Source organism: Lissotriton helveticus, chromosome 11 (assembly GCF_964261635.1).
Source record: "Lissotriton helveticus chromosome 11, aLisHel1.1, whole genome shotgun sequence".
NCBI classification, from domain to species: Eukaryota; Metazoa; Chordata; class Amphibia; order Caudata; family Salamandridae; genus Lissotriton; species Lissotriton helveticus.
The window spans coordinates 646867217-646879551 of record NC_136072.1 but is presented as its reverse complement, the minus strand read 5'-3'; the positions used below and the strand labels follow the sequence as shown (position 1 = coordinate 646879551).

At 50.1% G+C, this 12335-nt stretch overlaps 1 protein-coding gene across 1 annotated transcript in view; it reads right to left on the bottom strand.

The window, feature by feature from the left end:
• LOC144791046 (disintegrin and metalloproteinase domain-containing protein 9-like) overlaps nucleotides 1-12335 on the bottom strand; it is a 1785694-nt gene that overhangs the window by 56198 nt on the left and 1717161 nt on the right. The window contains exon 21 of the mRNA XM_078665681.1: nucleotides 12215-12298. Within this exon, the coding sequence (XP_078521807.1) occupies nucleotides 12244-12298 (55 nt within the window). The 3' untranslated portion in view covers nucleotides 12215-12243. The remainder of the gene's footprint in view (nucleotides 1-12214; nucleotides 12299-12335) is intronic.

Sequence of the window (12335 nt, the reverse complement as noted above, 5' to 3'; positions counted from 1 at the left end):
GGGCGCTGGTGAGGGGCCCTCCGGGATGCGCGGCTCACCTCAGCCAGGGAGCCCGGGAGTCTCCATCTTGGGAGCCTGGAGCTCCGTCCCCGCACAGCGTCTTGCCGGGCTTGCAAGCAGCACCCAGGCGCGCAACTCGCTCCGGAGCAGGGTCAGTGATAGTACCCGGGATCTACCCGAGGTGCGCGGGGATCCCGGGAGAATTGCAGGATTTTCGGCGGATTTCGGGCAGAGGGTCGGGAGCCTCGTTAGGCTGCGACCGTCCTCATCGGCTGCTAGCCACGCCCCCCAAGGCCGACAAAACCGATACCTGAATTTTTTCACACTATATACAGTCCACTCAATCACAAATAGTTTCCGCTTAAACATTTTACAAATATTCCTAGATTCCGAGCCGGATGCATGACTGTATCCCAACACACCCTTGTCTGCTATAACAACAAAAAAGAAATCCCCAACTTGTCCCTCTCCCCCCAGTCCTTCTATCCTTATATAGTAACAATAACGTAACCTGCCATATCAGAGGGGTCCCGTCCCGGTTTCGGAAGAGAGACTACCTGTGCTGTGGTAAGGGGCAGTGCTCCCTCCGCCAACGCCGTGTTGTATAGGGCCTCTAAGTGTGGTAGGAGTGAGTCCATGAAGACGTCATAAAATTCTGCAGGTAACCCGTCCAGCCCAGGGGTCTTATTATCGGAGAGCCCTTTAATTGCCATCTTAATTTCTGATTTTGTAATGGGACCTGATAGGTCTTTCAGGGCTGCTGCAGTCGATTATGGGTATGGTAATGCGTGTAGAAAATCATTGATTCCAGTGTCCTCACTATCTGCAGTTCTGCTATACAAGATAGCGTAATATTGGCAGAAGGTTTGTTAATGTTAATTTGGGTATGCGCCCTGTCACCTGTCATGGTATTAATTTCAGTGATCACAATGGCTGAGGGGTCATCACGCAGTAATTTGGCTAACAGTGCCCCCGATTTGTCCGCCTCCAAGTGGCATCTCTGCGTGTAGCGTTGGTGGTCTATGACACGTAGGGATTCTAACAATTTCGCCTGTTTTATGTGGGCTTCCTGGAGTGGTGCCTGTTTCTCCCTGCCGTGTGCTTCCTCCTGGTCAAACCTATCCATCTGTCGTTCTGTTTCCATAAGGGCCTTATGCACTTCCTGCCTAGCTCCCTCTGTTGAGCTTATGGCTCTCCCACGTATGACCGCCTTAAAAGCGTCCCACTAAATTAAACCATTAGAAGCTGTATTACTATTTTCGGCAAAATACTGTGCAATAGTGTCAGCCATGGCAGTACGGAACACTGTGTCCTCCAGCAGCTGTGGCCATAGCCTCCACGGAGGGACCGGAGTGGGTATCCTACCCCATCTGACAGCTATCTCCAAGGGGTTATGGTCCGAGAAGGTTTTTGCTAAATACGGAGCGTATGTGATCTTCATCGCAATCGTGTTTGAGCAGTAAATTCTATCTATCCTAGTGTGTAGCATATGCACCAGGGAGTAAAACGAGTATTCCCTGCTTGTTGGGTGTCGCATTCTCCACACATCGCACAATGCCCAACCCTCCGCCCAGTTACAAAGTGCCTTTGCCTGCTTAATCACACCCGTGCCATTCAACAGGGGATGGGACCTGTCTAGAGCAACATCCATGATTGTGTTACAATCCCCACCGATAATCCAGGGATGCATCTCCCACCCAGTCAGTGCTAAGTTCAAGGTAGTCAAAAAACCCTCTTGCTCTGTGTTCGGCGCATACGTGCTGCCCAACACAACTTGTTGACCATCCAGGGACCCCCTCAGGAGTACATATCGTCCCTGTTTGTCTACTCTTTGTTCCAGTGATGTAAAGCGTACACCATGTCTTATCCATACAGTGACCCCATGGGCATATCCAGAATAATTAGTAGAGAAAACCTGCCCCCTCCATTTCTTGCGGAGCCTCACTGTCTCCTGCTCTAACAGATGAGTTTCTTGCAAATATACTATGTGTGCTTTACGCCGTTGCAATTGGGCATGTATTCTATGACATTTCTGCACCGAACCCATACCTCTCACGTTCCATGTGATTATGTTATATTGGCTGAGGGTATGCTTTGGATTAGTAAAATGATCCTGTGGTCAGGTCTTGTCTTACATGTGTGAATGGTAAGCCGCTTCATAATAAACCTGTAAATAGGACTGTACCCCTTCCCAAAACTCCCAATACTCCATCTGGTCGAGAAACTATACCGGATCATGCAGCCAAACATGGCAAACAAAACTATGCCCTGTACAACAACAGCATTTGCAATGCGGGGGACATCGCTAACGCCAACGATGGGGTGCAATTCGCACTCCGGTACTCTGTACAACTCAGTCCGAGCAAGGGCCTGGGCTCAAGAAAACATGTATTCACGCATCGCCGCAACATGGTTCAACAAAAAGGATATTGCGCCATAGGCAGAAGCAAGTCATCGTGTACAAGTGTCCTCACGGCGGTCAGCCAAACAATTCATCCACCCTCTGTGGGGACACAGTGGGAAACCGGGCCACACTTCCCTCGGAGTCTGACCTGTGCAGTTCATCCTCAGAGGAGGCTGAGTCCTCTACTAATGCAGTCTCTCTAAACGTAGCAGCTGCTATAAGTGCCTGTTTCTTGCTCTGCTGTTGCTGCGGTGAGGTCGGATTGTTCCGTCTAGTGTTCCCTAAGATCCGCCTGCTCCGACATGTACCGGGTAGCTCCATTCCGCTGATGCTATGTTGCGAGTCTTGGGAGGCGTTGTCTCCAGCCACTGTCGGGTCCTTCACCTCCAACCATTCTTCAGCGTCTTCTGGGCTCTCGAAAAAGTGCGTTTTGCGTTCATAGATGATTTTCAGGCGGGCCGGAAAGAGAAGCGCATATTTTAGGTTTAGGTCTCTCAATTTCCTTTTGACTGCCATGAAGGAGGAGCGCTGTCTCTGCACTATAAGCGTGTAATCTGGATAGAGCGATATTCTGCTCTTCTCAAAATGTATCTGCTTCAGGTCTCCTGCTTTTTGCAATAGCATATCGCAGTCCCTATAATTTAATAGGCGGACGATAAGAGGCGGCGGAAGGGCTCCCGGGGTTGGTTGACTTGTAGGTATCCTATGCGCTCGTTCCACGCAGTATTGGGTGGATAGGCACTCCGATGTGACATGTTCGCGGAACCATTGCTCCATGTAGCGTGCTGAATCCATCCCTTCACAACGTTCTGGCAGGCCAATTACGCGTACGTTATTCTGTCTCGAACTCCCTTCCGCGTCTTTGATTCAATCCATCAGGGTGTTGACCTGTTTCTAGAGCTGTTGTATATGAGTCGTATTCTGGACCTGTTGTGGAGACAGTTCCGTCAGTGCCACGGTGTGATCCTTCACTTTATCAGCTAGCTTGGCATGGTCCGCTTTGAGCAGCTTAAAACCAGTCGTCAGGGCACCAATTTGCTGCTCGATGGCTTTCCTGGAGTCCCTCACTTCCTGAAGGATAAGATCCAGTTTGTCCAGGGGCAGTGCATCTGCTGTAGGTCGTATTCACATGGGAGACTGTGATGTTTCGCTAGTGTCTACTCGCTCCATCCCGTGGTCCGCGCTGGGCCCAGCGTCCTGTTGCTTTCCTTTAAAGCGGCCCATCACCGTCGCCTCAGTCTAGTCAGCAAAGTGAAATGCTTCCTCGTCATGCACGGGGGGCGGGGGGTTGGGGGCGCACCCCAGCAACAGGCCACCAGCCGCGATCCTCCCAATGAGGCACACAGCCGGTCACTGCTGCGCATACAAGGTAAGCAGATGGCGTTCTGACCGGTACAAACTGTGGCCCTCTGTGGGTATGGGCACTCTGGGACAGGTTATCTGTCTAGGTATCTTGCCCAGAGGCGCGGCCCACTACGTAAGCACATAGCGCGCGAGGCAGCCATCTTGCGGACTCCCGCAAAGTGCCAGTCGGGGGAGATTTGCATAGAGCACCGGACGCCCGGCGCTCTCCAAAGTCATGTAAATTAATAAATACACTTTCCTCCCTACACTTAGCTCCCGAGTACTTTGTGGGGAAGGATTCCAGTACCTCACAGTAACGACGAAGGTGGGATACTGGAAAAAAGAACAAACAAAGAAAAAAGGATTGAGCACACTATTCAGGCAAGAACCCAGCACCAGGAGGAAGAAACACACTGGCACCAGGAATCCGCTCCAGACGTGCAGGAAGAGCCAGATACGGGAAAGTAAGGAAAGACAATATATTGAAGTGGCTGGAGAGCGTGTCAGAGGCATAGGGCAACACTGAAGGGCAGAGGAAGCACAAAGTCGGCAAGAAGGTACAAGGGACAGCAAGACAGGAGAGGAGAGACTGGCACAGACCCCACTTTTACCCCTGCAGCTCTGGGGGGAGAGAACGGAGAGCTGAAGAAGGAGTCACCAAAAGATAGGCTGACACAGGAATAAATCCCACAAGTTGGAGACCCTGGGAGAGCCAGGGAGAGACAGAGCAGGGGGCGCAGAGGGACCCCAAGTGGACCAGGCGCACGTGGAAGGAGCAAGCGCGCCGGGCAGCCCGAGAGGTCAGGAGGCGGATCCAGCAAGACGCGCCAAAATGAGTACGCAGGTTTCATCGCTGATGATGCCAATTCCGTTCTTGCCCAAACCAGGAGAGCCTCTGATGAAATGGGAGGACTGGAGAGAGTATATCATGAACTACATTCAAGCCCTGGAAGACGAGCATGGAGAAGTCTTCCCCAGTAAAAGAAAGAAGAGAATACTCCTACACAACTTAGGCCCGGAAGGGATTAGGGTGTTCCAGAATCTTGTACCCACGCCTAGGCAAGCGGCAGACGACGACGTATTCAGACATGCAATAGAAGATCTGAATAACCACTACCGACCAGCAGTGTGCACATCCATTGATAGATACAATTTTCAGCAACGGAAACAGGAAGTAGGCGAATCAATAGATGACTACGTTGCTGCACTGAAGAAGCTGGCTACGACGTGCAAGTTTGGCGGCTTGCATGATGAGTTCATAAAGGACCAGATAGTCATGCACACCACCAATAAGACTGTTCAAGACAAATTATGGGCGAGTGGAGAAGCCACGCTGAAGGAGGTAATTGCCATGGTAAGAAAGGCTGAGCTGACAAAAAGGTGCGCAGACGCAGCAAAGAGGGAACCTACCCCGAGGCCCAAGGTGAACAAAGTAGATGACGCAGAACCGGTGGGAAGGAACAAAACCATGACGGCAGAAAATAAAGGACCCAACAGATGGACTGGAAAACCCGCACAGTAAATGAAACAGAATAGAGAAGGCACGAGTGCATGCTACCGGTGTGGCAGCCAGGCCTTTGCGGCCAATGACAAAAGATGTCCGGCATTCCGGGTGAAATGCATGTTCTGCGGCATAGTGGGACACTATGAGAAGGTGTGTCGCGGGAAAACAAAACGCACCACAGTGAAATATGTAGAGCAAGACACGGAGGAAGTGGAAGATAGAGAACAAGATGAGGAGGACAGCGTACTGTGCGTGGATGGCCAAGTACTGGGCATAGATGGCAAACGCTCCCGTAAGCCCCAATGTGATATGGTAATCGGAGGAGTGCAAATCAAAATTGTAGCAGACTCGGGGTCCCCGTATACCATCGTCCAGACAGTAGTGTGGAATGAGAAATTCAGACCCAGACTAGGCCCACGGCTAGAACCACCGGACATAAGAACAGTCACGTACACGGGTGAACCCATCCCCATGGTCGGCTACAGAGTCCTAACCTTCGAGTTCAAAGGGCGGAGTGCCGAGTGCAAGTTGTATGTAGCAGAGAAGGGACCATCGGTCCTGGGGTGGATAGATCAAGGGGACCTAGGCATACAGCTGGATCCAGGAGGAGACACGCTAGTGTTGATGACAGCACCCGAGCGTTGGCCGGACTTTGAGAAGATGAGGAGAGACTTCCCCAAGGTGTTTGGAGGGAAGGTCGGCAAATTAGAGAAGTTCACACATCGGATAGAGCTCAAGGAGAACTCCAGGCCGATCTCCCACAAAGTAAGGAACGTACCCATAGCAGTGCGAGAAGCGGTGTAGAAAGAGCTGCGTAGATTGGAGGAGAATGGAATCATTGAACCAATAAATTGCTCGGAATGGTTGGCGCCTCTGGTGGTCGCAATGAAGCCCAATGGGAAGGTTCGCCTCTGCGTGGACTTGAGAGAATTAAACAAGTGCATAGTCGTGGAGAAGTTCCCGCTCTCACGCATACAAGAGATGCTAGCCCAGACAAAAGGCGTGAAGTAGTTCTCCACTATCGATCTCAAGTCAGCCTATCACCAAAAAGACTTACACCCAGCGAGCCGGAAACTGACGTCGTTTATAACACCCTTAGGATGCTATCAGTTCCGCGAATGCCGTTTGGACTCGCGTCAGCAGCGGCTGCATTTCAGAAGTTGATGCACCGCCTCTTCAAAGATATCAAAGGCGTGCAGTACTTCCAGGATGACATTTTGGTGATGGGAAAAGACCTAAGGGAACACAATAAGAAACTGGACCTGGTACTTCGAGTCCTGGAGAACAACGGCCTGACAGCTGAGTGGGAGAAGTGCCGCCTAGGAATGGCCTCGGTCACATACCTGGGACACGAAATTGGAGAATATGGCATCACGGCCAAAAAAGCTAATGTGAAGGCGATTTGCAACGCGCCGGCACCATCCAGCAAGGAAGAGGTGAGATCCTTCTTAGGGATGGCTGAATACTACAGCAAATTTGTACGTCACTTTGCAACTAAAACGCACCACCTTAGGCAACTCATAAGAGACAAGACTGTATTCACATGGACGGAGGAGACACAAAGAGAATTCAACGACCTGAAGAATGATATCAGCCAAGCCATACCTCTGCAAGGATATGACCCCCAAGGGCAGTCGGTGTTGACAACAGACGCCAGTGAGAAAGGACTGGGGGCAGTCCTTATGCAGGAAAGGAAAGACGGCACTATAGAAACCCTTAGCTTTGCATCAAGGGCCCTATCTCCCACGGAACAAAAATTAAGCGTCATAGAGAAAGAGATGCTGGCAGTTGTATGGGCCATGAGGAAGTTCCGCCAGTTCCTGTGGGGTACAAGGTTCCAACTTAAGACTGACCACAAACCCCTAGTCAAGGTCCTGATTGAATACAGATACGATGTAGAGTACATTCCAGGAAATAGGAACAAGATAGCAGACTACCTCAGTAGGGCGGTTGCAATAGAAGAAGCCGCTGAAGGCGCTGAGAGAGTGAGGAGATGGTAGCCCTAGAAGAAGACCAGGAGAAGGTGATAAGCAACCAGGAGTGGACCGAAGCATATGGAGTAGATATCCAAGAGGTCAAAGAAAGCATCCTTCAAGGATGGCCAGAAAAGAGACATTTAAGAACAGCGTTCAGGAAGTTCTATGAGGTGTGAGAGGAATTGTCTATAGACGACAAAGGGACGTTCCTGTACAGAGGAGACAAAGTAGTCCCACCAACAACGCTGATTACCCACCTGTTAGCTGTACTCCACGAGGGTCATCTAGGAATAGTAAAGACCAAGCTGAGAACGAGACAGATGTACTGGTGGCCCGGAATGGACATCCAAATAGAGAAACACGTGAGGGACTGTGATCAGTGTCAAAGGGCAGACAAGACCCTAACACCCCTTAGACCAGCTTTAGGGAAGTTCGTCAACCCGACAAATCCCTGGGAGGAAGTGTCCATAGACATTCTGGGGCCTATTCTAGACACTCAGGGAACACCAAAATATCTTTGCGTCATGGTAGACAGATACTCGAAGTGGCCTGAAGTACACATTCAAGAAGAAATGGACACAGACACTGTGCTTCGATTCCTCTCTTCAGTCTTCCTCAGAGAGGGCATACCAAGGTCCATCCTTACCGACAATGGTCCACAGTTTACCTCGGAGAAATGGTACAAGTACATGGAGATGAATGGCATCAAAACCAAGCACACTTCCATATACCACCCCGCTGGGAATGGTCAGGTGGAGCGGTTTAATAGAGTCCTTATGGGATCCATCCAAGCGGCCATCATGATGGGCAAGGATTGGGAGAAAGAAGTCCAAAGTATGATGTGGGCCTACCGCATCACTCCCACGAGCACGGGGTATAGCCCCTTCCAGATCTTTAGAGGAAGAGACCCCTTCACTAAAGACAATCTTGTGTGGAAGTAAAAGACAGTGACAAGCAAATGGTCCCTTGCGGTGGTGCAGCACAATATGAAAAAGGCCCAGAAGATATACGCTGAACACTATAACAGGAGGAGGAACGTGAAAGAAACATTCCTGGAAAAAGGGGAATGGGTCAGAGTTAAACTGGCAGTACTGCGGAGGAAAGGGGACAGCAAATATAGTCAACCCCTACAAGTGAAAGAAGTATATGACAGGACGGCGCTGCTCAGTGACGGAAATGTGTGGTCCCAAGACCGCATGTCTAAATGTAATAAGATCCTACAATGGTCTCCTGAAGAGAGAGGGAGAACATCACAAGACCAGATGCCACAGGAGAATGAACATAGCGGCCCGGAGAAAGAAGGTGATCCTGGAGCAGGAGGAAGCAGCGATGACCGGGGAGACAGTGACGTTCCATTGGCAGAAGAACATCTGGGAGAGGAGAGTGAAACCCTGCGGAGAGAAAGGCCTGGAACTCGAGGGGACAAGGTGGTGAGCCCAGCTGAGAACAGTCCCAGGGATGTTACCTCTACTCCAGTAAGGCGTACACGAGCAGGGAGAGCGGTGGTGAGACCGGCCCGATTTCGAGACTTTGAACTGGCAGAAGAAAAATAGACTACCATATCTAGTGACTGTATGTTTTCTGTTGTTGTGCAAAAAGGGGGAGATATGTAGTGTCGCGCTGTAGTTGATCCGCGCTACGTAAGCATGTAGCGCGCGAGGCCGCCATATTGCGGACTACCGCGAAGCGCCAGACGGGGGAGATTTGCATAGAGCATCAGACACCTGGCGCTCTCCAAAGTCATGTAAATGAATAAATACACTTTCCTCCCTACACTTGGCTCCCGAGTACTTTGTGGAGAAGGATTCCAATACCTCACAATCCCCAGGCCTCGCGTAGCTGCAGCCCCCAAGGCCCGCCTCCGGGGCGCTGGCACGCTCACCGCCTCGCTCTGGTCCGCTCTTCAGGACTCACAGCAGCCAGGTCCGTCCCCTACGACCCGTCTGCGATTCCTCCTGTCTGCCTCCTCGATAAAGCCGCAGTCAGCACCATCAGTAGAGCGGCGCAGCGCGTCCTCGACTCCGGGTTCTCCGTCATTTCCCCGCCGGCAAACAGGCTCCGGAGGGCGCACTGTATGGTTGGTAGCGGGCTGGAAAGCAGGTCCCTTTACTGCCCAGCTGCTCCAGGACACCTCGCAGAGAGCCCCTCTGTGCGGTGTGTGTAAGTGTAAATCAGGGCACCAGTCCTAAAAAGAGAAGTGGGGGGACGCTGTCACCGGAAGTGACGTCACGACAGGAAGTGACGTCACGGAAGGTGCGCTCCGATCTCGTCCCAGTGGCCTGAGAGTGAAGTCCAGCGTCCCCCTGGTAAAATAAGTGGGGGGACGCAGTCCACCATGCTTGGAGCCATTTGGTCACCCAGCTCATTTGCACACTGCCCTCTCTGCACTTCAGCTGAGACACTGCTGCTGCTAGGGGGGGGGGGAGGGGAATGCCTGGGGGTCGGTGGTTCCCTCAGCTGAAACATCATGGGCGCTCGGGACCGAGGACCCAGGGCCGTACATAAGTTGGTACCTATGTCTAAAGAGCTGCTTCGGTGCGCTTTGTCCGGCTGCCTCGGAGTGACAGCGAGTGCCGTGAGGAATCGAAACAAGTAGGTGTTGTGACGCATAAGGGTAAACTCACGGGCAGAAACGCCTTGCTTCCGAGGAAACGAAACCGGGAGATGGCCCAGGGGAGTGTATTGAGGAAAAGGAGGAGGAGGCGGTATTAAGGATGTGAGGAACGACTGACTTTAACCTTCCTCCTTTGCTGCTGTGTAAAGTGTCTTAAGGAAGGGCGATATTTGGGTTGTAAACTGAGAGGACTTTAGGCTGGAAAGGCATGCTGCAGGTGGGCGGAACTGCCGTTTGTAATGATGGACGCGGTTTTGATTTAGCCGTCCACCCTGAAAAACCCTCGGAAATAAGTGGGGGGATGCCGTCCACCCGCGTGGTACCCCGACTCGTGCCCTGGTGTAAATTCAGGATGAGCCCGGGCACGGAGCTCGGCTAAATGACGGACGCCATGTTCAGCAGTCGGCCACGGCCCCCCTCAATAACAGACTTAATCTACCAGGATACATTTCTGCTATTGCCAAGAATGCATTCTACAAACTTGAAAAGCACTAGGACACCTGGCAATGGATCTTGGCAAGATCATAGTTGAGTTGCTTGTTCATTCCAGACGGAATTATGATGCTTTGCTTAACACTGGCCTATCAAATGCCCACCAACCCCTCCCGTTAGAGCAGTGCTGCATCCGGCCTCTTGGTTTCTCTCTGAATACAAGAAATGTGGCCTCCATCACCATGTGCAAGCAGCTAAAAAACAGACATCACATTCTAATGTGTGCCATGCTACTAAAGCAGCAACCATCGTTTTTTTTTTTTTTCTCAAACACAATCCCGTTTTTTTTTTTTCTGAGGGAAACAAATTTAGAACTGGCCACAACATATGACAGTGTGCTGTGCTTTCATTTCTGATCAAAGTGCTCCTGCGCACCTTCCGAGAATCAGTTTCATCGGACTGCACTACCGCTCCCTCTGCTTTCTTTAAATACAGCAGGTAGCCTGCGGTGGGTTGTATGGAGGAGAGGCCTCAGGTGCCCTAGCGACATCAGTGAACAGCTCGCCAGGGTCAAAAGAACCACTAAGGTCTTTATGGCTGTGAGGCAAATGTTAGTATATAAGAACATGGATCAATGTCGGGACCCTTTATTTGATGGGTTTGTATGAATTTTCTCTGGTTTCTAGGTTGCAGTGAGTAATGGCAGTTGTATGAGTTACTGGATCACAGTTTGTGAAAATGCTTAACAGTAGGTCATGGCAGTATGAGTTGCTTGAATGCTTGCACATATACAATTTCCAGCAAGGGGTGAGTAGCCCAGTTATCTGTGGCATCTTAGGTTACCACTGACAAGGCCAATGTGACCATGCCAGTTGGCACCAGTAGACTTCCTAAGGTTGGTGGTTACTTAAAAGGAGAAACCAAATCACATATTTCTGACCTTCATTTATGTACCCTGCCCATTTCATATCCTCTTTGCTATGTCTAAGTACTTAAATATATTAGAAAACTGGATTTTCCTGAAACCTAGGGCCTCATTTATGAGGCCGTGCGTCACTTTTACGCCGCTGGTGCGTCACTTTTTGTGACGCACCAGCAGCATAAATAATGTGCCTTGTTGCACCATATTTACAAAGTGACGCATCTAGGTAGATGCATCACTTTGTAAACCCCTGCGCCACATTATACCTGCGCCAGGTATAATGTATGCGAGGGGGCGTATTGACGCAAGGAAGGGTCGTAGAAGTGACGCAGTGAAATCTATGAGATTTCATTGCGTCACTTTTAGGACGCCGTTGCATCAAAATCTTGCGCCTGCCTCACAGCAGGCGTAAGACTGACGCAGGCCCTTTCACATGGGGCTTGCCCCATGTGAAAGGGAGCATTGCTGGAGTTGCGTCACTTTTGTGACACACTCCAGCAATGCGTCACTTTTGCGCTTACAGATATGTCAGAAATACTGACGTATCTGTAACTCCTTGCGACAATGAGGCGTCATACATTAAATATGACGCATCATTGGTGTCGCAAGGAGTGTGCAGTGAAAAGTGACGCATCGCTGTTTTCACGCAGCGATGCGTCACTTTTCATAAATGAGGCCCCTGGTTCTTTTGGGACGACACGATACTTGTGGCAGTGGAATTCAAATGTAATGTGTTTTCTGATCTCCCATTATTCAATATTTTGTGTTGTTTTGTTTTAAACAAACTAACACTTTAAATACCTTGCACGTCAAAGGGGAGTCTGTCATTTCGATTCAATTCACTTTTAGAATGTGTAGAATAATATTGAATATTTCAGTATTCGACATGCAGAAGCAGTCGACAATATCATTTGTAATGATTGGAAGTATTTCAACATTTAATCTCAATACATACATTATGTTGTATGTATTTATCTTACACATACGCTGGTGTTTAAAGCAAAAAGTAAATATTTACCATTTAGTTCCTCCTTCTGCAGTTTGACATCAAGATGACTCAAATCTTCTCTGTGTTGTCATACGTAGAAATTCAATAATAGAGCTAGGAAAATGCAATGAACATACATGTCGTTACCAAC